At 44.4% G+C, this 27,704-nt stretch overlaps 2 protein-coding genes across 2 annotated transcripts in view; both read left to right on the top strand.

The window, feature by feature from the left end:
- Positions 1-7,221: 7,221 nt before the first annotated feature.
- On the top strand, positions 7,222-9,865 carry Adam30 (ADAM metallopeptidase domain 30). The gene has a single exon (XM_036189458.1). The coding sequence runs from the start codon at positions 7,298-7,300 to the stop codon at positions 9,509-9,511; it is 2,214 nt and encodes a 737-aa protein (XP_036045351.1). The 5' UTR covers positions 7,222-7,297; the 3' UTR covers positions 9,512-9,865.
- Positions 9,101-27,704, top strand: part of Reg4 (regenerating family member 4) — a 73,722-nt gene continuing 55,118 nt past the window's right edge. Inside the window, exon 1 of the mRNA XM_036189459.1 lies at positions 9,101-9,142. The gene's annotated coding sequence lies outside the window, so the exon portion shown is untranslated. The remainder of the gene's footprint in view (positions 9,143-27,704) is intronic.

Genomic DNA, 27,704 nt, shown 5'->3' on the forward strand with positions numbered 1-27,704 from the left:
TGCTTCCATGGATCTAGAACAAAGGTCACCAATCTACTGATCTCGTCCCACCCCTGCACCTGTAAGCCTTGCAGCCTTCCCTTAGTTGTGCAGGGCTCCTGATAAGACTGGACACTGGCCCATGACCATGAAAGGAAAGGAAGTGAATTGTCTCCCTCAGTCAAGCAGCCCAAGAGCTGGGGACTGGCTCACATCAGAAGGAAGAATGAACTAGACCAGCCTCTGTAATACCAGCACACTGTCCAGTATGTGGGATGTCAGAGATCTGTGAGCTGGTTCCCGCCTGCAGCCTGCAGCGCCATGCCTCTGCCATGGGGAGAAGGAGGGATAGAGAGAAACAGAATATAATGTTTCTTTTGGCATAGAATAGGTAACAACTTTAAAGTGTATGCACATTCAAATTAGGATAATCTAAAGTTTATTTACAAGAAGGCTGTGAATTAAGCAGAGTGACAGATGACTGTTCCCAGCACTCGGGAAATGAAGGCAAGAGGATTCCAAGTTTTAAGATCATCCTCAACTGGCTAGCCAGTTCCAGGCCAGCTAGGCTTACACAAGACTCTGTCTCAATAAGGGAAGAGGTGTGTGTGCGTGCGTTTTAGAAGTACAGCGTCAAGCACAGAGACCTCTGGGAGCACTGGCCAGTCTATCAGCCCTCTTGAGTACAGAGGACTGTAAGCCAAGAGGAGTTACAGGAACCTAGAAGGAAAGTGCATGGCACAGATGTCCTGTCAAGGCACATAAGGAGCCTTACATACCTCTCAGAGGAAACCAAGGAATTAATGTCCAGATCTCCGTTTCCCACCCCACTCTGAGAGATTGATCCAAGTGCAAGCCCAGAGTCCGGCCAAAGCTTGAGAGGTGAGGAGAGTGGATCTGAAGGTGTAAGACCTTTCTTAATCGGTGTCCTCCAATCACATTACTGATAAACTTCCGCTGCTGGCCTGTCACTGGTGTGTCAGTACAGGAAACACAAAGTAAAAGGAACTGTGTTAATAATCCTGATGAAACTGCATCAACTGGCGCGATACTGGGTTTCCTTTTTTTTTGTTTTCAGAAGCATAAATATTTATTTGTAACAAAGAAGTTTGTGTACAGTGTTGAAAATCTACAACTTTGGGCTGGAAAGATGGCTCAGAGGTTAAGAGCACTGACTGCTCTTCCAAAGGTCCTGAGTTCAATTCCCAGCACCCAAGTGGAGGCTTACAACCATCTGTAATGAGATCACGCTCCCTCTTCTATATACATAATAAATAAATAAATCTTTTTTTTTTTTAAAAAGAATCTACAACTTCTTGTTAAATTCACATTTGTACTTCACCTTTTTAAACCAACATTTATAATCATTATTTTATACAGATATATAAATACTACATGGAGTGCAGTGATCCTTCAGCATTTTCTACTTAAATGTTTTTTTAACATAAAAACAGGTTGTAATTCCAAAGTCCAGAGTTATTTGAAACTGGAAAATATTTTCTCTGTAGAAAATAGTAAAAATGATAACATTGCCCAATAAGTCCTTTTAAGCCAAATAATAGCTGAATTATACATATATATATATATATATATATATATATATATATATATATATATATACATACATATACACAATATACATATTGATTAGAGCCAGGTGGTGGTAGCGCACTTGGGAGGCAGAGCCAGGCGGATCTCTGTGAGTTCGAGGCCAGCCTGGTCTACAGAGTGAGATCCAGGAAAGGCGCAAAGCTACACAGAGAAACCCTGTCTTGAAAAGCCAAATATTGTGCCCAGACATACATGTAGGCAAAGCACCCACAGACATAAAAATAAATACTTTTAAGTGTATCTCAATAGATGCCACCACATAAAGAAAATTCGATCTCTACAGTAAAATCAAGAATGTGCTAATAAAACTATCTTCATGAAAAAATTACAAGGTACAACAGTGTATCAGGGAACGTCACAAGATTAATAAGATATCCTCTACCCTCTAAAACAAATACCATGCTCAGTGACGAAAGTGTCAGTCTGAAAGTGAGGTTAAGCACAGACACCAGCTGTCCTTTGTATCTTGGACTCAACCTGACCTCGAAGTGGTACCTGTGTCCAGAAAATCAAAAAGATTAGATGTTACTTGGAGACAATTTGATTAGATACATAAGAGACAATCATCAACCCCCACCCTCACTATTGAAATTTGTCTCCGCTGCAAGCAAATGTGAATATACATTAGAGCTGTGCGATGCAGGACTCTGGGGGGCACAAAAACTGGCTGCGGAGGAGCAAAAGTTTGGAGCTGTCTGTAAATCTGATAAGAGAACCTTGAGGATCAGGAATCGTGAGTCTGAGGCGACTCTGGGCTACACAGCAAGACCCTGTTTCAAAAGCGGGGAAGGGCCAGGCAGTGGTGGCGCACGCCTGTAATCCCAGCACTCAGGAGGCAGAGGCAGGCGGATCTTTGTGAGTTCTAGACCAGCCTGGTCTCCAAAGCGAGTTCCAGGAAAGGCTCAAAGCTACACAGAGAAACCCTGTCTCAAAAAACCAAAAAAAAAAAAAAAAAAAGCAGGAAGGGGAGGGGTGGTTGGAGAGATGGCTCAGATGGCTCAGTGGTTAAGAGAACTTGCCGCCCAATCATGAAGCGTAGATCTGGATCTAAGCACCTATGTGCCAGGAGATGCCTGTAACTTCAGGCTGAAAGGGTAGAGACAGGAGCTCAGGGCTTGCTAGACTTCTGGGTCTACCTGAAAAGGCACTAGCCTGGGGGTCAGGGAGAAACCCTGCTTCAAAGAAGTGAATGGAAAGAGAGAGCGAGAGAGCGAGAGAGCGAGAGAGAGCGAGAGAGCGAGAGAGAGAGAGAGAGAGAGAGAGAGAGAGAGAGCGAGAGAGAGAGAGAAGAGAGAGAAGAGAGAGAGAGAGAGAGAAGAGAGAGAGAGAGAAGAGAGAGAGAGAGAGAAAAGATCTTGCACACAGAGGCACAGGTGCACAGGCATGCTCATGTGCATGCACATTTATAAACCCACATATACAAACACACACATACAAATAAATATTTGTAAAAGATTTATTAATATTTCTTGCTGGCACTCTCCTAAGCTTTATTAGTAGACTGACCTGGAGAGAATTTCAGGAGTAAGGCATTTCCCTTCTGGGTTCTGGTAGTTTCATAAGCAGACTTCCTGCAGTATTTCAAGTGGATTCCTAAGGACAAGGCTCTCAGTGTTTTTTTTTTTATCGTGTGTGTGTGTGTGTGTGTGTGTGTGTGTGTGTGTGTGTTGTGTTTGTGTTATATGTGTATGAGTACACACACAGAGGTAGGGCAGGATAGCAGGCGACTTTCTCTTGCCCTGCCACCTTATTGCCTTGAGGTAGGGTCTCTTACTAAAGGGGAACTTACCATTTCTGATAGGCTGGCTGGCCTGCAAACTCTTGGAATCTGCCTGTCCCCACCCCTCAATTGTGGGGTTACAGGAATACACAGTCATGCCCGGTTTTCTACATGGATGCTGGGGATTCAAACTCAGGGCCTTGCAGCCTCGCAGGCTCACCGACTGAGTGATTCCCAACCCCCTGAAATGTTGCTGTTTTTGACAATTAAAAGCAGATTTGCTTTCAGTTACTAAATATACTCAGACTTATTAACAATCTAAGAATGCAAATTAAATACTGAGCTACATTCTTTTGCTAGTGAAAGTCTTAGATATTAGACAATGTTGAAAATGGGTCTCAAGTACCTGTTCTCTCTCGTATGACAGCTACTGGCACATGCTGCTGGTTAGATGTTCTTAATTTTAATATGTGAAGTCCAACTGCAGTGTAGCTCTTAGCTCCAAAAGGGGAAAGAAGATGCATGTGTATTCATATATAACATAGACATGCGAACTGTAAGCACCTCCGTATTCGTTCACATTTGCTAGCATATTACAGGAAGACTTTAGAAGAAGGTGAATGTCAGCTTTGGAGTAGCACCCCTGTGGTACTACACAGGCGGGTAATGGTCACGTCAGTGACTAGTGCATGCTGTCGAATGCTACACACCTGCTGTGGGCATCGAAGTCCATCTAGGAAATTATTGGCGATGTGTGTTACTCATTGGGAAAAGCCAATGTTGCAATAATGTGAACAGCATGTGCTGTTTTCTAGTCACTTTATAAAAGGGGCTTCAGAGGGGGTGAAGGGGTAATGGCCCACACAAGATGAAGGGGAGGAAAGAGCTACTCGGAGCAGAAATGTACAGCACAGAAAAGGCGCAGAGTGGCGGGGTTGGGGATGGCGTCTGAACTGAACTGGTACATTTTTGTCATTATTTCCTCGATACTGTATTTATAGACCATTTATATTGTAGTAGCTATTACAAATTTAAAAAGCAATGGTAGTCACTTTATGGAGATATGATCCACATATACATTGCTGCATCTATTTAATATATGTCTATATATGGACCTGGGTCTTTAATACATACATAGACATCTGTTTGAGATACATGTGTGTCTGCAAGGCTGTCAGACCACTGAGACCATGAGCAGAGATAGCATTGCCTCCCCAGAGTTCTTTCTGTCCCCTTTATGATCATTGTTGTGGGGGAAATGCCCGAGATAATCAACTCATAAAGAAAAGTGGTTATTTTGACTTACGGCTTTGGCAGTTTTGGATTCTGAACTCTTGGCATGTATCTTTTAGGCCAGTGCTAAGGCAGAACATCACACAGCTAGGCGTATGCCACAGGGAAAGTGTCATCTCATGGCCAAGAAGCCAAAAGAGGAAGAAGCCTCTCATTATCCCCTTGACAGGCACGCTCTGGGTGGTTCAACTTCCTCCAACTAGGCCCCATTTCTCAGGCGTTCATATATCTTGTCAGCTGTGGTCACATGTTCATAATCCCCAGGGGCCTTATAGATCCGAGGCTTCACTACAGTTTGAGCATAGTGAATAGCAAGACCCTGTCTCTGAAAGAGAAAGACAGACACAATGTCTTAAAATGTATACTTTATTTTTCAAGACAGAGGGCAGCTGACACCTAACAGCCCCATGTGAGGAGGCGGTGTGGGGACTTGAGGTTGGGAGATAATGTAGGCTTATAATGCCAGCTGCCTCAGTATCTGTTGGGATTATTTACATTCCTTACAACGTTCAGCAGGACTTTCAAAATAGAGAAGACATGGGTTCCTTCCTGTTTCTGGGATTCTCTTCGCCTACCTCCTCACTCCTCGCTCTCAGTGGCTGAGCTTGCAGAGTCCTGGCCTGGGCCTCTCTCAGTCTTCTCACCTCACAGAAGTGTGTGTCACTTGGACCCCCCTCAGCAGCCCCCAGCTCCCTGTTGGGAGGTCCTGAGGGGGAGTTGCAGGGGCACCCCCACCCTTGAAGGCTGGCTGGCCCTCCACACGACTGCCTACCACCAGCAAATGAGAATGCTCAGGACGCTCTCCTCTGTCCACGCCCCTGTCTGTCCTGGAGTCCTCACCAGCTTCCTTCCCATCTCTGCTGTGTCCAGCTTCTTGATGTGGGGTGGTTTTGCTAGCTCGCCGATCTGATCACCAGTTCGTGAACCTACCTCCTGGTATCTGGTTTAACTCAGGAGCCATTTCTTGAACCAGTTTGCACTGTGACCATGACTTTCCCTGGGCTAATTTCATTATTCCTGAAGCTCTCCTCAGCTCCCCTTTAGTGTGCTCAAACCCACTCCTCCGACCACCACAAACCTCTTCTGTTAGCCTGACCACACATCCTAGGTTTCCTGGGGTCTCTGAGTTGGTCTCTCTGTCTGCTTTTCCCCACACAGGTCCATGGAGTGCTGTGCTGATGACTGGGGTCAGGCCTCGCCCAGGTTATGTTACCCAAGGACGCCATGTACTTGACCACATTTAGAAATCTCATCTTCCAATGACTAGCACCAAAAAAAAAAAAAAAGCCCTCACTACTGGCCAAAGTGCAGAAGCTAAGAGTATATGGGGGGTGCTCAGCCACAAAGAGGCATCTGTCATGCCCCTACACTGCCACCCTACACCCTACAAGGCTCAAGGGCCATCCCAGGAAGAGAGGGTGGGGACTGTAAGGACCAGAGATGGAGGAGATCCAAAGTGAACCAGCATTCTGTAGTCATGACTCAGCCACATACTCAAGAGCTCCCCGAGCTGTGGTTGCCCCGCCCAAGACCAAGCCAGTTAACACTCCAGCAAGGAGGGAGGAGGGGCTGGCAAGCCTCCACATCTACCTGTACAGAATCCTTTTGAACTCTCACCGCTTTTATTCAGGGAATGTGCCCTGGTGCCTTCATCTCCTTGTAAGTGCTGGCTCAGCCCAGGGCCATGACTGCTGCCCACAGACAACACGTCTGGACCGTCCAGAGCTTCCTAACTGCACTCCCCCACTTTACACTGGATCTGCATAGTTTTTCCTGACTGAATTAAGATTAGAACTGAAAATGCTTGTCTCCAGTCCTAACATCATGACTCTGACGTTGTCCGTGGGTGTTAAGCCCCCTCTGTCCTCTGAGCTGGGGACATTTTTTTCTAAACTGTTCTTTCATTACCTCGCACCTGTGATTCATACTGCAGTCATTACCCACCATTTACCTTTCTCAGAATATTCCTGAAACCCTCCCCCACACACCCCGATCCTAGCAAGTGTTTATTGTGCACGGTGACACCATCATATGAATTCTTGACATGCAGGAAAAGAGGAGAAATGTGCTCAGCAACTTTCTGGTTTGGGTGCAGGGCCTCTCTGAAAAGCCAGCAGCTGGGGCAGAAGGTGGGGATGAGGAATCTGGGCTGCTCTTCTGGGAGTGTAGTGTGCTGCCTTCAGACCCAGCAGAAAGTGGGGAGCACTCACCAGTGAGGCGAGGGGTGCGCTATAAAACGTCGATTTCTTCTGATCTCCTGTGGACAGACTACATAGTAAGTTGTCTTCTGCTTTTACTTCCCTGTTCTCCATTTCTGACTCCACACCCACTTCTCTCCGTCCCACATGCCCAGGACCCGCTTGGGTCACACTCTTCTCCATAGTGCGCCGCGCGTGCACCTTTGCCCCGATTCTTAAGCTCGAGCCCAATTCACCGCTGAGGGCGGGGCGGGGTGGGGTGGGGGACCGGAAACCGATCTGGAGCGTTGGGTAGGGGTGCGCCTGGGAAAATCGGACCAACCAGGCCCTGAGAGGGCTGGCTTCCCATGGGTAGCCTGCCGCGGGAGCTACGCGCTTGCAGCTCCTGCGTTCCTAGTGGAGTCTGTCTCAGAGAAGTCTGAGGAGCTCGCCAGGGCTGGCGTTACTCCCCCAACTCCAGAGTCCAGGAAAACCAAGCAGGGAAACAGAACAGATCATGAGGTCAGTGTGGGCCTCCCTCCCCCAACACCGCTGGCTGCTTCTGGCGATGCTCTTTCTTGAGGTTGTGGGCGATGACATACTATTTGACCCCAACTGGGGGTTTGAGTCCTATGAAATCACCGTTCCCAAAGAGCTAAGCTTTAGGAAAGGGGAGCAGGGTGTGGACAGTTCTTTGTCATACCTCTTACAGATACAAGGCAAGAAGCATGTCATTCACCTGTGGCCCAAGAAGTTACTGTTGCCCAGACATTTGCCCGTTTTCTCCTTCTCTCAAGAGGGCAGTTTGGTAGAGGATTACCCACACGTACCAAATGAGTGCAATTACGTGGGCTCGGTGGAAGGCTCTCAGGAATCTGAAGCTACTCTGAGTACATGCATAGGGGGTCTGCGAGGCATCTTGAACATAGACTCCAGTTATTACCAAATCGAGCCCCTCGGGGCCTCTTCCAGTTTTGAACATGTTGTGTATCTCCTAAATAAGGACGAATTTAGCAATCAGACCTGTGGTGTGGTTGATGAAGAAACAGATGAGGAAACCGCCCAGCAAGAGAAAATGGCTAGAATAGATAGCTTTCATCAATCCTACCATCACCAAAAGTTCTTGGAATTGGTCATGGTCTTTAATTGGGAGAGATTTGTGTTTTTACAAAGGAATTTTTCTAGAGTCGTTGATGATGCTATTCTTCTAGCTGCAATTGTGGATACCTACTTTCAGGATGTCAGGTTGAGGATCCAGCTAAAAGCACTTGAGGTTTGGTCGAATAATAACAAAATTTTTACTTACTTTCCCACGTTAGCTGAAGTGTTAGGTCAATTCGTACTGTACAAAAGATTGTCATTGCATTTTCGGCTTCCCTCAGACTGGGCACATCTGTATCTTGGAATACGTTATTCAGATGCTGTCGCATGGTCCTGGGGAAGAGCATGTGAAGAGTACCATGCTGGATCAGCAAGCAGCTTACTTGATATAAATATCCTTGGGCCTGCTACTTGGACTGCTCACGAAGTGGGCCACTGTGTGGGAATGAGACATGATGAGGAGTACTGCCAGTGCAGAGGCAGGAGGAGCTGTATCATGGGTACAGGACGTACAGGGTTTAGTAACTGTAGTTATCATCAGTATTTTAAGCATGTAGGTTACAAAATGTCGCATTGTATATCTGACATCCCAGGACGAGGTTATGTGGTTGAGAGATGTGGAAACAAAATTGTTGAAGACAAAGAAGAATGTGATTGTGGTTCCACGGAAGACTGCAAAAAGGACCTGTGCTGTGGGCCAGACTGTAAATGGAAAGAAGGTGTTAACTGCTCCACTGGGCTTTGCTGTCATAAGTGTGACTTCCTTCCGTCAGGCTACATGTGTAGGCGGGAAGAGAATGAATGTGACCTTGCAGAGTACTGTGACGGGCTCTCGGGCAGCTGTCCAGAGGACGTTTACAAGCAGGACGGAACTCCCTGCAGACACAAAGGACTTTGTTTCAATAAGGGATGCAGATCTAGGTACATGCAGTGCCAGGGCATTTTTGGAACGACTGCGAAGGAGGCTCCTCACCAGTGTTATGATGCAGTTAATATGATAGGCGATCAGTATGGTAACTGCGGCATCTTGAATGCTACTCGCTACCAAAGATGTAACAGGGACAACGCAATCTGTGGCAGGCTGCAATGTATGGATGTGAAAGCCATCTCCAGTTTGCCGGATCACATCACTATACTGTCCACCTATCTGAAGACAGATAATCTCCTGTGCTGGGGCACAGGCTATCATGGAGCCATGATAAGCCATGGGATACCGGATATAGGTGACATTAACGATGGCACCTCCTGTGGTCATGACCAGGTATGTATTAACAGAACTTGCGTTGATGTTATCAACCTGAAGTTTGACTGTTTGCCTAATAAGTGCAATAGCCGAGGTGTTTGCAACAACAGAAGGAACTGCCACTGCATGTATGGCTGGGAACCCCCGTTCTGTGAAGAGGTTGGATATGGTGGGAGCATTGACAGTGGACCCCCTGGACCTTTGACAGAGGAAGTGCTCCCATCATTTCGAGTTAAGTATATTATGTTGATACGTATTTTTCTTTTCATCATCTCAGTGATCTTTGTGATTTTTAAGCAGCTGGTTAAAAAATTGTTTTATAAAAACCAGCAAAAAGAACCAGACCAGGCTCAATCTGAATCAGATGATGACATGTCAGACATGTAATCAGGCAGCCCTGTCATCTACCACGTTTGGCTATTTAACAAGCTTATCATTTATTCACATGACTCTTCATTCTTTTCCCAGAATGATTTCACACAAATTTACCATGCCTTTAAAATCAGCAAAAATAAATGATATTCTTGTTTGGAAACAAGTTAGTGCATTTTTTCCCCCTAGGATTCATCTTCAATTCAGTTTGGGATCAAGCGGTGGATTACCTGAAAGGACTATTAATGGCCTATCTGAATGCAGTCAGGGAATGACTGGTGTTCAGAGTATAGTCCTGTCTTAACATCCTGGTGAAGTAGGCTGACTTCTCCTCTGTATGTTTCAGCTTCTTCAGGGCTAGCATCTACACCTGTGCACATGCACCTGCTGCACATGCACCTGCTGCATGCACCTGTGCATCTGCTGCATGCACCTGTGCATCTGCTGCATGCACCTGTGCACCCACTGCATGCACCTGTGCACCCACTGCAGGATACTTGGTGATATCACATTTTATAAATAAATTAAAAAAAAAAAACCCATGTGTTACAAGGGTTGATCCCTTCAGCGAGACTTTCTGTCATATCTCTTCTGGTGGATACAGCTCTGTCTGTTGCTGTGTGGTTTCTGACTTGGTGTTTGAGGTGATCTCCAATGGGACTGCTATCCTGAACTGTTATGACACCTGCATTTCTGTACAGCCTATAGAAGATGACAGCCCTTAGCAGTGTCAGGGGCATGGCTCTTAACAAAATTTAAAGTTTGCTGCATTTTTTGGTAGTTTGTGTTTGTTAACTCGAGCTTTGATTGAGAAAATGCCTCCATCAGATTGGCCTGTAGCAAGTCTGTGGAGCATTTTCTTGATTCATAGTTGTTGTGGGAGGACCCAGCCCACTGTGGGTGGCGCCACCCCTGGGCAGGTGGTCCTGGGTGGCATAAAAAAAAGCAGACTGAGCAAGTCATGAGGAGGAAGCCAGTAAGCAGCTCCCTCCACAGCCTCTGTTTCAGCTCCTGCCTCCAGGTTCCTGCCTTGTTTGAGTTCCTGTCCTGACTTTCCTTCATGATGGACTGTAAAGTGTAAGCTGAAATAAACCTTTTCCTTCCCAAGTTGCGTTTGGTGCTGGTGTTGATCTCAGCAATAGAAAGCAGACCAGGGCGATGTGTCTGCATTCACTGGGAGGCCTTTTTGAGTGGCTCCAGGTTTATTGCACCCCTAAGTACAACTGATGGACGTGAAGAATACCTTTTATCCCCAACATCCTTCAGTGCTCTGCCTCTAAATCTCCCCCTGTGCACAGTGCAGGCATGGGGGGGGGGGGGAGGGGGCAGGGGGAGGCGGCGGGCAGGGAGGAGGAAAGCCGAATGATTTCCCACCAGGCGTCATTACCACTTCAGCGTCCAGGGAGGAGCTCGTCCTTCTCCATACTTGGGTCATCCCTAGTTGTTGCATCCTGTTCAAGACCGGATCTTCCTGATGTTCCCGCTGAGACAGCATGACAGCTTCCTGTACCATATCCCAGTTTGCTGTGCCTTAGCCACGAAGTCCTAATCAAAGCCAAAAACAGGACAGACACAGCAAAGGCTCATCATCTGGTCTGTCTAGACTACTTTGGGTTTGTTTTCACTCAGAGGAAAAAATGTAAACAACTTTAGTTTTGTGATGATCATAATTCTAAACATTTATTAAGCCTGGCCGGCCATGCAATGTCCTGAAATATAAGGACACTGAGTCACAGCTGAGTACTGATAATGATGGACAACATTACGGAGAGCTCACTATGTGCCAAGCCATGGTCTAAAGAATTTCATGTGTATTGTTGTATACACTGTTAAAAATGATTCTGCTATAGGTGTTTTTAGATTTTTGTTTTGTTTTTTGAGACAGGGTTTCTCTGTGTAGCTTTGCGCCTTTCCTGGATCTCGCTTTGGAGACCAGGCTGGCCTCGAACTCACAGAGATCCGTCTGGCTCTGCCTCCCGAGTGCTGGGATTAAAGGCGTGTGCCACCACCACCCAGCAGGTGTTTTTAGATTTTTAAATTGTATTTTGTGTATACGAGTGTTTGCCTTAAGGTATGTATGTATGTATGCTACATGATTTGGTGCCCATGAGAGGACATTGGACACCCTGTTGCTGGGGTTATGCATAATTATGAATCAAACCACCATATGGGTGCTGAGAACTGAACTCAGGTCCTCTGCAAAAGCAACGGTTCTTAACAGCTGAGTCACTTCTCTAGTCCTGGTGCTTATTTTTCAATAGAAACCAAGTCACAGAAATGTTAAAACACCTGCATAGGCTTCTACACCAATAAAAACAACATTACTTGAGGGGAAAACTTCATGTATTAATAAAGATCAAGTTTAGAGACAATGACTTACTGAGAAGTCTTAAAGTTATTAGTATATTTAAGAAACAGGTTTTTAACATTTCAGTGAATACACACACACACACACACACACACACACACACACAATATTTACCATCTAGACCATTTTGGTGGTAATTAGTACATTTCACTTTGGGCAGATGTTCTAGAGAACTCTTCTTTTTTTGAGACAGGGTCTCGCTATGTTGCTCCACCCCTCATTGGCCAGGGATTCTTTATATTCTTTATGTAGACCAGGCTGGCCTCAAACTCACAGCAATCCGCCTGCCTTGGTCTCCTGGCTGTTGGGATTAAAGGCGTGCTCAGCCACACCCAGCAAGACTCTCTTCACTTTCCAAAACTACTATTGTAGATTCATTTAATCATGCACCATTCTTTCTTCCCCTTTCTGTCTGTGTGAATAAGTAAACTAAATCCCTCCCAGAAGCACGTTCATGTGGTACTTTTCTTTTTTGACTGGCTTCTCTTAGCACAGTGTCTTCAGAGTTTATCAGATTGTAGTATGCTGTTAAGAGAGAGGCCTTAAATGTCTACATCTCATTACAAAGGCTGGAGGATGAAGGGAATGAGAGAGAGTCAACAGCTACAGGCCACAGCAGCAGATCATTGCACATCTCCCCCCCCCCCCCCCCCACCCCCATCCCCCCCCCCCCCCCCGAGCTAAAACTATGACTCAGACCCTCCCATATGGCTGACTGACAGGTGCCCCTGCATCCTGTTGCAATCTTAACCAAGCCAAATCAAAACTACCCTGTTCCCAAACTTCTAGTTTTTTGTCATCCTGTTCTTCCTATCTATAGTCAACATAGCTCCCATGTAAACAGCTTATGCATTCCTTCTCCAAACATTTGCTATTAAAATGATCTTGTCTTATAGGCATGAAAGGCATTATTTTTTTCCCTGGTTGCTATGTAGCTCAGTTTCTGGAAGTTACAGAAATGCTCCCTGGGCCCCGGTTCATTTCTGGCTACCATCAGTAGTGGTTCAACAAAGCCTTTTCCTTCAGAGTTAGCTCAGTCTCAACAGTTTTGATTCAACTACGTGTCAGACTTTTTTTCCTGACTAAGGCTGGATAATATTTCTATGTGGCTATCCACTGCATTTTCTTTTTGAAGATTTGGCTGTTGGTTATGTTTTACAGGTTTTTTTTTTAATTTAAAGTCTTATTTCTTGTTGAAATTTTTATACCCATACAAGTACTGTACTTTCATCATATCCACACCTCCCTCTTGCCCCTCCAACTCACCTGCATTTCTCAATTTTCTCTCTAACCCATACCCTCTGAGTTAAGCATACTGAGTTCCTTTAGTGTCGCTCATAGGTCCTTGTGGTGGGGCTGACTACTTAGGAATGGGTAACCTATCAGAGGGCTCATGCCCAGAGAAGGCTGATTCTCCTTCTCTGCACCCATTGCTTGCTGTGGCTCTTCACCTAGTGGATGGGGCCCCGTGACACAGCCCCTTCACATTGGCGTGTCAGCTGGTGGTGTCTTGTTTCCGTGATCGTATCGTTAAGATCTGTATTTCCTTCCACCGTCAACTCAAGCTGCTTCTGCCTTTAGTCTAGTCTGAGTAACGCCACTAAAAACCTTAGCGAAGGAATGCTTTTCTATGTGTCCAGTTCTTTGGGGCATATGTCTGAAAGTAAAATTGTTAGATATTTTGGTAAATTATATATTTTTTTAGCTGGCTTGCTATTCCCACAACATGTGGGTAGCTTTTCACATCCTTTCTAATGTTGCCCTTCCGGTTCCTTTCTTTTTTAAAATCCATATTACACATCTACACACCACACCTCTCTCTCTCTCTCTCTCTCTCTCTCTCTCTCTCTCTCTCTCTCTCACTCACACACACACACACACACACACACACACACACATGCCACAGGAGTGCTGGGATTGCAGGCATGTGCCACCATGCCCAGCTTTAATGTGGTCTCTGAGGATCTAAATTCAGGTCCTGATGCTTGCAAAGGAAATGCTACACAGAGAAACCCTGTCTCACAAAAACAAAAACAAAAACACACAACAAAAACATCTCTTGATCATTTTTTGTATTGCTTGTTTGGTTTTTTAATTGCTGTTTTCCAAGAACCAATTAATGATTTCATTGACTTCTCTCTATTGCTTTTCTGTTTTCTACTATTCACATATCTCTGCTCAAATCTTTATTGCATCCTTTCATGTACTATTGATTTAGTTCTTGTTTCTATTACCTTATGATGTGATTTATTTAAGATTTTATTTCATTTAGTGTGTTTAGAACTAAAATGTCCCTATTAAGACTGTTTATGGTATATTAATAATTTGGGTTTTAAAAAATGCTATGTACATGGGTGTTCTGCCTGAATATATGCCTGTGAACCACATGTTTACTGGTGCCCATGGGGGTTGGGCAGAAGAGGGCATCAGATCCCTTGGAACTGGAGTTACAGATGGTTGTGAGCTGCTATCTGGGTGCTGGGTATTGAACCTGGGTCTTCTGCAAGACAAGCTTGTACTTTTAACCACTAAGCCATCTCTCTAGTACCTGTCTTAATAAATTTGACATCTGATATTTACATTTTCATTTATTGTAAGATACTTGAATTGCCCTAGTAGTTCACCCTTTAGAACATTGGTTGCTTAACGTCCATAGACCCGTGATTTTTCCTGTTTCCATTCGGCTGTTAATTTCTACTTTTAGTACATTGTGACTGGAGAAGATATGTCATGGGAATTTCTTTTTTTTCCCTTTTATTGAAAATAGGTTCTTTTCTCACATAATATATCCTGATTACAGTTTCCCCTCCCTCTACTTCTTCCAGTTCCTCCCCATTTCCCCTTCCGTCTGGATCCACTCCCTTTCTGATTCATCAGAAAAGAACAAACATCTAAGAGATAGTGATAAAATCTAACAAAATAAAATATAAGATAAAAGAAAAAAACCTACCACATCAAGGTTGGACAAGACAAACCAACAGAAGGAAAAGAGCCTGAGAAGAGGCAGGGATCAGAGACCCACTCAGGAATCCCATAAAACTGTATACCCCGGAATCCCCATAAAAACACTAAGCTGGAAGACATAATATATACAGAAGACCCGGTGCATACCCATGCAGGCCCTGTGCATGCTGCTTTAGTCCTGTGAGTTCATATGAGCTTTCTTCATGTTGATTTAGAGGGCCTTGTTTTCCTGGTGTTCTCCTTCCCTGTCACGCTTACATGGTTTTCACCTCCTCTTCTGTAGGGTTTCCTGAGCTCTGAGGGGGAGATATTTGATAGAGACATCCCATTTAGGGATGAATATTCCAAGGTCTCCTACTCTGCATAATAATGGCTGTAGGTCTCTGTATTAGTTCCTATTTGCTTCAGGAAGAAGCTTCTCTGGTGATGGCTGAACAAGACACTGATCTATGAGTATAGCAGAGTATACCTTTTATTTTATTGTTACTTTTTTTTTGACCAGTAGTAGTTGGTTTTACCCCAGGTCCCTGGGATATCTAGTCTCTGGTTCTTGGTGTTGCTACATGACCACACATGCACTATCCAGTAGCCAAGCAAGAGGCTTAGTCGTCCCAGGGCCTTACATCCTACATAATCTGTAGGCTGCGTGGTCACATAATTTGTGCACAGTGTGATCATGTAATCTATGTGCATATGTGGAGTAGCTATCTAAGCCCATATGTGCATGTGCGGGGGGAATCCATAAAAAGCGGGTCACAGACTCCTGCCCCCTCTTCTTCTTCCTCTCTCCCTATGCACAATCTTCCATAGTTCTAAGCACATCCCCTCTGTTCCTTCTCTTAATAAACTCTTATAGTGGGTTTTGTTGTGCCTCATGGCTTTTCTTGAACAGATAACAGCGCCACTTAATGAATAACACAGCGCTGCATAATAAGAGCTAACACTTGGTACCCAAGCATTGTGGGGAATGGGTTCCATCTCATGGAGTGGGCTTTAAGATAAATCAGGCATTGGTTGTTTACTCTTACAAGCTTTATGCCAGCATTGCTCTAGCATATCTTGCAAGAAGAACACCCTTGTGGATGAAAGGGTTTGTGGCTGGCTTGGTGTTTACATTTCTCTTTTGGTAGTGTGTAGAGTATAAAAGATACAAGCAAGTAGGGGTGAAGGCTCTACAGAGATACCAGCTCAGCCTCCCCATGTTCAGTGAGCTGTGTGGGTGTTGTCTTCAGCAATGGGGACTTGCTGTCTGTTTGTGGAGAGCAACCTATAGTTTTATTAGCAGCCTGGGTTGTTTGAGGATTCCCATGGGACCACTTTGGCCAACAACTCAATTAGATGTAACCCAACCCCAGTACAGGAACCTGCATTTGCCAGCAAGAGATAGCTTCCTGGGACTCTGTCTCCTCTGGCTTTCTGAACAGAACACCCATAGTGCAGGCACTAAGATCAACCATTAGTAAATGGACCTCATGAAACTGAGAAGCTTCTGCACAGCAAAGGACACTTGTTTGGACAAAATGGCAGCCTGCAGAATGGGAAAAGATTTTTCCCAACTCCACATTTGACAGAGGACTGATCTCCAAAATATATAAAGAACTCAAAACCCTAGCTATCAAGAAAACAAATAACCCAATTAAAAACAAGGTACATATCTAGACAGAGAATTCTGAATAGAGGAATCTCAAATGGTTTGAGAAAAACTTAAAGAAATGTTCAACATCCTTAGCCATCATGGAAGTATAAATCAAAACTATTCAGATTTCATTTTACACCTGTCAGAAGGGCTAAGATCCCTAAAACAGATGTCATGTGATTTCAATCATTTAAAATCTGTTGAGACTTGTTTTGTGGCAGAATGTCTGATTTGTGCTAAAGAATATTCATCTTCAATTTGTTTTCTAATCTTGTTGAATGGGATACTGTGTGCATTTGTTGAGGCCAATAAGTCTGTAATGATGCTGAAGTCCTGTGTTACATTTTGATATCCTATCTGGGTATTACATCCATTGTTGAATGCACAACATTGGAGATTGTCGTTATTGCTGTAAAGCTAATCCATTTCTCCTTCTCATTCTGTCTGTTTGGTACATAAGTGCTTGTAATTGTTTATCTTCTTTATGACATATGGGATCTGATACGTGTTTTATATACATATGTGATGGTTCTCATTCCTGACTGTTTCCTGTAATCGTATAAGTAGCAAGGTTACTTCTGATTCATCAAGAATAAATTCAGTGATTTCAATGGGTAAAACAGCTCTTTCTATATATTAAGAGTCAGTAACTATACTGAGAGATTCTGTAACATCCATCAATACCATGAGAATAGCATATAATTTCGACAGAATCATAAGGGCTTTGAGCCACTTTACTTAAATTTCCTGATTTGTAACCTGCCTTTCCTGATTTATTTGCATCAATATAGAATGTAGAGGCCCCAGACATTGGTTTTCCCCATACAATGTGAGGAAGGGCCCAATCCATTCTCTTTATGAATTGAAGTATCTTGTTTTGGGGATATCTGTTGTTAACTTCTCCCCCCAAATTACTGCAAGCTCTTTGTCAATGTTCATTTTCTGCCCACAAAGAGGAAATTTCAGCATTAGTAAAAGGTACTACAATTTTTGTTGGGTCTATCCCTGTCAATTGACAAAGTCTTAAATTTCCTTTAGAATCAACTCAGAAACCTTTTCCACATATGTCTTTAATTTTTTTACTGTGTCTGTGTGGTAGAAATATCCATTCTACGATAATACCTTTCTTCTGCATTAAAACCCCTGTAGGGGAATACATAGAGGGTAATATAACCAGAATGCAATCAAGCTCTCGATCTAAACGATCCACATGTGCATCCTGTAATTTCTTTTCCTCCAAAACCAATTCTCTCTCAGCTTCTGCTGATAATTCTCTGGGACTATTTGAGTCATTGTCACCTTTTAAGGTTTGATACATAGATTACTCAGATCTTGGGCTGTTACTTTAATAGTGTGCCATAGATGAATAATGTCTTCCAGCAATCTTTGAAAGTCATTAAGAGTCTGCAATTGATCTTTCCTAATTTGTATCTTTTGGGGTTGAATGCTTTTGTAGACCTATTTTATATCCTAAGTATTAATAGAATATCCTCTTTGTATTTTTTCAGGAGCAATTCGTAATCTCCATCAAGGCAAAACTTTCTTTATTTCTTCAAAGACTTTTTTCTAAAGTGCCTACATTTGAATCAGCCAATAAGATATCTTTTGGGGAGTATTATTTTAAGGTGTGTTACTTTTATGTTACATTTGTTGAACTCTCTGAAGCTGTGTTATTGTGCCTGTCTAAAACACCTGACGGTCTACTAAAGAGCTGAATGGCCAATAGTGAGGCAGGAGAAAGGGTAGGCGGGGCTAGCAGAATGATTTTTCTCTAGTGTTTCTCTGTGTTGGATTCCTTTTTCATATCATCCATTGCCTCCCTTGATTCACTCAGCTGTCTGTATCTTTGAACATACTATCTCTAAGTTCCCTAGATGCCATTCCCTCTCGCTAGATGCCATTGCTGCAGGATTCATAGTTTTTAAGGAGTGTGCAGGAGAGTGAAAATAAAAAACCCAAGGATGGTAGGAATAAACTTGGATTTTAGTTAGTAAGATTAACAGTGGGGTGGGGAGTTAGTTGAGTGGGTAAAGGATAAGGATTAAGTACTATATAAGTTTTAAGAAAAGAAAAATTAAAAAATCAAGGTAGGTAAGGTGGCTAGAGGCGGAAAGGTGGGATACTGTTGGAGTCTGCAGATCTTAGAGATTGTCAAAGTGATGGGAGGTTGTGATTAAGAAGTAACAGGAGGAGGGGTAAGGGTAAGAGAAAGAGGGAAAGACATGTGGGAGGGAGAACAGATGAGGGAGGTGTGGCTAAAGAGAATGGTGAAGAATGCCTCACGGGGCACTGGGGAGAGAAACAGAAAACCCAACTGAGCAATATATAAACAAAAATAGCGCCATCATGAGACATGTATGTAAGAATAGAAGGTAAAATGTAGAAATAAGAGATGAAAAGATCACATATGGACTGGATCATAGCACAGGTAGGCTAAGTTGAGAAGATCACATATGGACTGGATCATAGCACAGGTAGGCTAAGTTGAGAAGATCACTTATGGACTGGATCATAGCACAGGTAGGCTAAGTTGAGAAGATCACATATGGACTGGATCATAGCACAGGTAGGCTAAGTTGAGAAGATCACATATGGACTGGATCATAGCACAGGTAGGCTAAGTTGAGAAGATCACATATGGACTGGATCATAGCACAGGTGGGCTAAGTTGAGAAGATCACTTATGGACTGGAGCATAGCACAGGTAGGCTAAGTTGAGAAGATCACATATGGACTGGATCATAGCACAGGTGGGCTAAGTTGAGAAGATCACATATGGACTGGATCATAGCACAGGTGGGCTAAGTTGAGAAGATCACATATGGACTGGATCATAGCACAGGTGGGCTAAGTTGAGAAGATCACATATGGACTGGATTGTAGCACAGGTGGGCTAAGTTGAGAGGTGACATTCTCCCCAGATGACTTTGGCTCTAATAGGCTCCATGTGGTGGTATGTAGTAGAAGAGAGAGTGGGAGCCATCGGTCTCTCAGCCTCACTTTTCTTGGAGTCAGAGACCTGTGCACTCAGCATTCTCTGGCCCCAGCTGCTCCCTGGTTCCCTCTGTGATTGGTTTTGGAATTGGCCACTGGAAAATGTTGGCAGAGTGTGATGGAACAATCTAGCAAAGATTTACACTCTCACAAGTACAGAGCCCTGCAGGTAGTTCCAGTGAGGACTCAGTTGTGAAGAATAAGGAACTGGTTTCTACTGGAGAAAAATGGCTCCCTTGTTATACCATGGCAAAGAATCGGTGTCTCCTTGCACCTCTACAGAAGGCTGAACTAAAGTGACGGACTAAAGTTTCTTCTGGCAGAACTTGCAAAACCACGTCATGCAATGGACTGTGTAGATGGTTTGGGCCGAATTTAGCATGAGTTTGAGAGCAAAGGGAAGCACAAAGGAAAGCTTTGGAAAAATCTCAGCCTAGCCAGGGAAAACAGAAAAAGAGCATGTGCTAGGAAACCGAGCAAGGTGGCAAAGTGCTTGCTTGCTAAGGAGATTGGCATGGACAAAGGGAACCCATTGCTTTGTACCACGGCGGCAGGAAGGCGATCTGAGGGTATTTTAGAATCTTTGAGGCTACCACTCCCTTGACAGGCGCAGAGTTCTGGTAGGCTGGAATTGTTTCAATAAGGCCCTAGAACTCTCTACTCTGAGCTGCCTTGGAACTAATCTCTCCATCTTCAGCAGGAAAGGGCTCCGTGGCTGTTCTCACCATTGTTCAAGCAGGCTACAGTACAGCTCATGCAGGCAGCCAACATGTGGGCAGAGAGTGATGGGCCTCCAGGCAGGCGTGCGGAAGGCACAAGGTATGGCTTCATGGTGGCTTCCACTGAGGCTTCACCCCAAAGACAGAAAGGGCGGGCAGAAGTGTGCTTCAGCGTCAGAATCCCTGCAGAGAGCTCTCAACGCTGAAGGAAGCTGTAAGAATGGACCTTCACTGGATGGCCCGGAAAGGGAGAATGGCCAGCAGCATGTACTTGGGAAAGCCACCGATGTTAGAATGCAGCCGAAAAGAGCAACAGTGTGACCATCGAGGCCTTAGGGTGGTGTCACCTAAGGCCTAGGGTTCCCTCTATCCCATGTACACAGAACATGGGCCTTCCAGCCTTAAATTTCAGTCCCTTCCTATCTGGTTCCCATCTTGTTCTTGGTTAACCACCCCCCACCCCCTGCCGCCTCCTCTCCCTCCCTATTTCTCCCCTTTGAAACACAAGTGTCCACCCTCTCTCTGTCCCATGCTTTCATCATGGAGGCAGGTATTCTGGTTTTTTTTTTTTCTTCAAGTGACTTAAAAAGGCAAATGTGTATTCTTTAATTTGCATCATAGATACAAACTTCCAACTGGGGGTGTAGCTTGGTGCTAGTGTGTTTGTCCAGCTTTCCTAAAGCCCTAAATAGGACTTTTTAAAAAATTTATTTATTTATTATGGATACAATGTTCTTCCTGTATGTACACCTGCAGGCCAGGAGAGGGCACCAGATCTCATTACTGATGGTTGTGAGCCACCATGTGGTTGCTGGGAATTGAACTCAGGACCTCTGGAAGAACAGTCGTGCTCTTAACCTCTCAGCCATCTCTCCAGGCCCTGGTTTTTATTTTATAGTTGAGTTTGCATCATGTCTCAGATGAAACTTTGGGTGGAGACCTTTAAGTGGTTCTGCAAAACTTTGGGTTTAAGAGGATGAAATAGATGCATTTGCATTGAGAGACGGACCTGATGGGTCGGAGGAAGAGCACTATGCCTCAGGCATGGTTTGTCCTTTGAAGAGCAGATGTGCTGGGATTCTGCGCTGTGGTGTGGAAGAGGCATGGAGACCTTTAAGAGATGGAGCTCAGGGGAGGTCATGTTAGGCCCTCCTTTGTACACTGGCTTCCTGTTTCGGGGTCTGATGTTTTCTTTTTCATTGTACGTCCTCGGTGATGCCCTCTGCTGTAATGGGGTGCAGTCAGGGGGTCCCTCGCTGGGGCTCTTCCACGCTGTTTGGGCTTTCAACCTCTAAAAGTGTGAGGTAAGCAAACCTCCGTTCTTTGTAAGCACGCAGCTTTGGTTATTTGCTATAGTAACGTAAACTACATCAATACAAGCATCCAGTTAGTTTTTGTGCTGGTAATGGAAACATTTTCAGCTCAGTAATTACATCTCATTCCTTTATTCATCATCTTTGCCTGTGTTTGTATGTTAGTCAGCTTTCTCTTACAGTGAAATGCCTGACAGCTTAGAGAAATGGACAGCTTTGATATGTTTCTGTAAGTTCCAGTCCGGGATGAAGAAGCAACATCCCTCTGGGTCTCTCTCCTAATGAGGCTTCATAATAGCACCACTAGGGCCTAGCCGCAGAGCAAAGGTAGTGAGTGAGACCCTCTTGCCTCCAAATCCTAGCCGAATAACCCATCTGGCAAAGATCTTCCAGTTCATTCTTCGGCATGCCATTCTCCGTGTCCTGACAGTGTTTGACGAGACCAGCTGACCACAGTTAACAGCAAGGATGGATGGGTGTCTAAACCAACTTACCCAGTTTGGCAAGCTAGTCGCTGCTGGTGTATTACCAATAGATGGTGCTCTAAGCCCAAGTTCTCATTAATTCAGCTGCAAGCTGGCCTTACCAAATAGGCTTTTGGTAGGGAGGCAGAGTTGGTGATGACTGGGTGAATGCAGCAACCCTCCCGACCTCGCTGTTGCTCACTGCTTTCTGAGTAACTCATAATAAACTCCTTCCCGCAGTCATTTGTTAGGTGTCCGTGCTGTTCCGAGAAGATGTCTTTAAGCCTCGCCAGAAAATGGACTCAGTAGCAAACCACTCACCCCATGAGCCAGCAAGCTCAGCAGCAGCATGTCCCTTCATAGGCACAGCTTCCCTAGGCCTAAGCCCCTCCACCAGGCCCCGCTCTCAGAGGTTCCACCCCTCACTAAAGCACCTAGGGATCAAGCTTTCAACACACAGACTTCGGGGGCCACCGTCTGTATTTAAACCAAAGAATCTCATTTTGTTAGCATGCCGTTTTTCTAATTGCATTTAAATTCATTCATTCATTCATTCATTCATTCATTCATTCATTTATTGAGCTGAGGATCGAACCCAGGGTCTTGTGCTTGCTAGGCGAGCGCTCTACCACTGAGCTAAATCCCCAATCTGCATTTAATTTTTTGCGCCGTTTTTTAGCTTACATTTACAAGTAAGCCGGAAATCTGTGCTTCTTTAGGGTTGATTTTCTGCAGCTTGATGTGGGTCCTTCGAATGGGGCATTTCTTCCTGTTTCTTTGTGTGCTTCATGGTCTTTCTATTGAAAATTGAACACTAGAATAAACATCCGCCTGTGCTGTCTTTGGGAACCTGACTAACTAGCCCTGTGTAAACTCTCAGGGTCCTCTCAACACGTTTCTGGGAGTAAGCAGTCTTTGTGAAAAGAGCATTTGAAGTATCTTCATTTTCCTCTACTGCTTCTATTGTCAAGGAGAAGGAGGCACTTCCGGAATGATTAAGTGTGGGGTACCAGAGTAGATTCTGCCATGATACCAGGTACCTCTCTTTGGAAACAGCGAAAGCACGCTGAAGTTGCTACAGGGAACTTTCCCTAGAACAGCAGCTGCGGCTCACCGGTTTGCCCTCAAAACACCACTCCGCAAGTGGTGTTAATGTCAACATCGGTCCAGGGCCACGTGGATGCGTGATGTTTTCTGTAGGGAGGACTGTAAATGGGTGAAGGGGTGGGGGTTAGCGGTGGTGATGTTATGCTCTGGAATGGTTTTCAATAGGAAGTTACTATCTCTAGCTTATTTCTGTGTTTTAAAGATCCCGAGTTTTTACTACAATATAGAAATATCCTATAATTTGAAATAAATCAAGATATTAGTAATAGATGATTTCTTAAAGGTTTTTGTATGATGAGTGCAGAGAATGTATGAGGGAAAAAAAGTTAAAATTACCTTCAAAGTTTCATTAGGACTAAGTAGAATGAATCACTTTTTTTTTTTTTTTTTTTTTTAATGTAGACAATGGTACTAGAGAAGAAACTAATTTAAGGAAACTGAACACTGTTGGTTCACCCTGGATCATGGCCTGAGCATTGGTGTAGGAATTAGGTTCTGGGTCAGGAATTTCATCGGAATCTAGCGCGGGTCCCCAGTGAGCATACAGGAATATGGACAAAGGGCACACACAGGGCAGAGTCCATTCTAAAGGCAGTGTGGTCTCCCGAATCAGTCCTTACGGATCTCAGTTCTGGGGCTAACATCTACTGGTTCAGATTGATCATTTTCCCTATATTATCTATTGACTCGGATTGATCAGTTTCGTTATGCCTCATTTTCTTTATCTATGAAAAAGTCTTTTAAAAAAGATTGTGTGTGTGTGTGTGTGTGTGTGTGTGTGTGTGTGTATGCGCGCGCACGCGCGCGTGTATATGTGTCCCATTAGGAAGAGTGCCCTCAGAGGCTCAAAGAGGCCATTGGATCTTCTGGAAACTGCAATACACAGTAGTGAGCTACCTACGGTGAGTGCTGGGAACTGAACTCAGGTCCTCTGGAAGAGTAGCAATCTCTCTTAACTGCTGAGCCATCTCCACAGCCCAACACACCTTCTCTCACAGGATCTCTGTGAGAAGCAACGGGTCCCAACAAAGCCTGTTATAAAATTCTTCAGAGCTTCATAAATTTGGGGGGATGGGGGGTCATGATGAAAATCCAGACAGCAATGGTACTCAACACCCTGAATCGGGGTGCTAATCACTTTCTTCCAGGCCCTGAAAAGCCCGTTAGCCCTAACATTAGCCCTGGACCCAGAGATCTTACGACCGCTTTAACAGAATTGGAACAAGAATCTTGGGTAGACAGCTGGCAGTCTGAGCATTTCTAACCCACCAACATGAATGGGGAAAAGTGGGACCAGAAGACTTGACAGCTGTGTGCGAGCCTTCTCCTGAGGCTGTAGGAAGTGAGGCAGAGCCCAGAAAACATCCCTGATTTAAGTACGCACACGCACAGGTCATTAGAGGTCGTTAATATGTTGTTTTATGTCGCCCTGGCTGACTTGGTAATCCAGGTTGACTTAGAACTATGGCAATCCTCTTGCCCATTAAATTCTGACAGGGAAATGACAGATGGAGTAGTAATTTTTTTGTTTTAGTGATAAGATCAAATGTATCCACTAATCAATTGATCCACTAATAATCTTATTGATGAAGCGTTTGATGAAGAAATAAATATTCTCAAAAATTGTGTTTTTATGATTTTACGCTTCTGCTCTGTGCTGTACTGGGTTGTGCTTGGTTGGCAGCGATGTTGAGTGTAGTGTTGCAGGCTGAGGCAGATCTATCTTGAGAGGAAATTAACACCTAGAACCCCATCATCCCCGCACCCCCCCCCCCCCCGCCCCAATTAAATTCCCAAACCCAGATCATTCAGTTAGGAAGTGGACTAATGAATTGAAAAGACTCCTCCCATAGGAAAAAAAAATACAAACAGCCAACAAATATTTTTTTAAAAAGTGGCCAGTGTTTGTTGACTACCAAGAAATACCACACTAAAACTGCTTCAATATGCCGTCTCATCCTGGTCAGAATGGCTGTCTTCCAGACCCTCAGTGGCAACCAAAGCCAGCAAGGGTGAGGGGAAAGAAAGAGCCTTACTCACTGCAGAAATTTAAGCTGTCTCAGCCACCAAGAATGTCCACGTGGAGGTTCTTAAAAGCCCGAAGAGCTAACCACCATGTTCACCCCACTCTATACTCCTGAGAATACTCCCGAAGGACCCTAAGCCAGTGTTCTGCAGAGATACCTACACATTGCACTTATTGCTGCACGGGTCACGGTAGCCAAGATATGGAACGAGCCTAGGGGATGGATCATCAAGCGAAGAATGGATAAAGGAAGGGTGACAGACACCCCGCAAAGAAAAAACAAAATGATAACATGCGCAGTAAACAGGACAGGATTGGAAAAATAAACAAGGACAAGCCAGACTTAAAAAGATATATCGCTGGTGGAAGGACCAGCCCTCAGCAGCTCAGGAATTGAAGGGGAGCCTCGGAGGCAGCAGACTAATCACTCAGCTGACTTTTCTATCTGAGGGAATGAAACTTAATTCTCTGGGGCCTGTCAAAAAGGGAAACACAACACAACACAACACACACACACACACACACACACACACACACACACACACACACAATCACCCAACATGTCCTAAGGTGCTGATGAATGGCAAGCCTTCAGCAGGTCAGAGAAACTGCAGAGGAGATGATGCAGAGCAGGCCAGCTACTGGACAGACAGACAGACATATGAGGACTTTCTCAAGGGCCGAAGCTTAGTTCTTCATTTATTATTCTTTCTGCTGCTTGTTCTACTCCATTCTTTTTCTTCTACCCTGGTGCTCCCCCTTTTTAAATATGTCTTTACTCCCCCCCTCACAGCTTATATACCCCTGCAAAATATTTCAAGCAATATAAAAATTACACTGTATTTTTAAGTGAATGATTACAGTGCATACAAATAAAAAACATGTTTCTCGTTTCCTTTACATGGTTAAACATTTTACGTATTACACGTGAAAAACAAATTATCCTCTGCAACCTCTGCTCTATCGGGGATGTGGGCAACACTATATCCACCTTGAGGTGGGATCTATTGTCTGAGGTTGGGTTTCTCTGGGGACCTAAACACAAGAAACAGCCACAAGTCAGGGAGCCTGGGGACATCCGGCCACAGTATTAGTGTGGGCGGTGTCAGGCAGCCATGGTGGGGAGGCATAGACATGGACATGCAGAGTGTAGCTAGCAGGAGGCTTGGGGTGTGAAGGACAGACTCCATGTCCTAAGGATAATGGCAGAAAATGATAGGCCACGGACGGCCCACCTCTGCAGTTGCCTCCCTGACATGTGTGGTTTGCTGCCATGGGAGCTGAGAGCTCAGGCCCAGTGGACCGCACACTTGGGCTGTGTCTAGAGGTACCTAGAACCTGGTTAGCTTACAGGGTTCAGGGCTAAAAACAGCTAGCAGCAGCTCCTGGCATGCAAAAAAGGGAGTCTTAAAGTGAGCTCAGCCCTGATGGACAGCTGCTACTCAGCTGGCCTGGTCCCAGCACCAGCCTGAATGTTTAGAAAGGCAGGGAGACCAGCATTGACTGATGACTGGCCACAGATTCCAGCATTAGGGACCCAGAAAACTGCTGCTCCAAAGCTCTGCCATTCTTTAAACCTTCCTTCCCCTTCTTAAACTGTACTTTCATATTGTGTTTGCTTTATTTCATTTTTTAAATTTAATTTGTTTTTCAAGACAGGGTTTCACTGGGTATCCCTGGCTGTCCTGGAACTCACTCTGTAGACCAGGGTGGCCTTGAACTCACAGAGATCTGCTGGTCTCTGCCTCCTGAGTGTTAGGATTAAAGGCGTGCACCACCACTAGTTTGCTTTATTCATTTTTAAAGCTCCTTATTTTTTTTTATTTCTCTTCTAGCTTTTGTTTATATATTTTTCTCTTTGTGATTTGTTTTCCTTAAATCTTTTGCTTTTTTCTCTCTCTCCTCCTCACATCTTTTGCCTTCCTTCTCTTTCCTTCCTCCACTTTATCCTTGGCTCTTCTTCCCTTCTCCCCCTTCAGGACCCCTTCCTTGATTTCATCCATTTATTATTCTTCCCTGAAGTTAGTTTTAACTGTCTATCTTACGGCACACCATTTCCCTTTCTATGGTCATTGGTTGTTTGGTACTTGGCCTTGGTGCTTTTATTGGTTTTAAGTGTACTTCTATTTTAGCTTGGTTTGGTGCTATTACCATTTCATTCATTTGTTTTCTCCTCTCTGAGTGGTACTAGATTGAACCCTCAGGGAGATCTGCTCATAAATAAGATATCCCGACAGATGCCCAAGTCGCAACTGAGAAATGCAAGGAACTTGAAAAACAAGGTTGAGTGGGTCCTACAGAAGATCACAACTCATGAGCAATCAGATCGAAAACAAGGTTGAGTGGGTCCTACAGAAGATCACAACTCATGAGCAATCAGATCGAAAACAAGGTTGAGTGGGTCCTACAGAAGATCACAACTCATGAGCAATCAGATCGAAAAATGTTGAAACACCAGACAAAGAGTTTAAAAACCTTGCTTTGAAAAATGAGCATCGACTTCAAAGAGAATCCAAACAAGCAAATGGATGAAGTGAAGAAGTCAGTTCAGGACCTGGACAAGAAACTTGGCAGCACAGATATGAAATACAGCAGGGAAGCTGAGCTTTTGAAACAA

The sequence above is a fragment of the Onychomys torridus genome, chromosome 6 (genome assembly GCF_903995425.1).
Source record: "Onychomys torridus chromosome 6, mOncTor1.1, whole genome shotgun sequence".
NCBI classification, from domain to species: domain Eukaryota; kingdom Metazoa; phylum Chordata; class Mammalia; order Rodentia; family Cricetidae; genus Onychomys; species Onychomys torridus.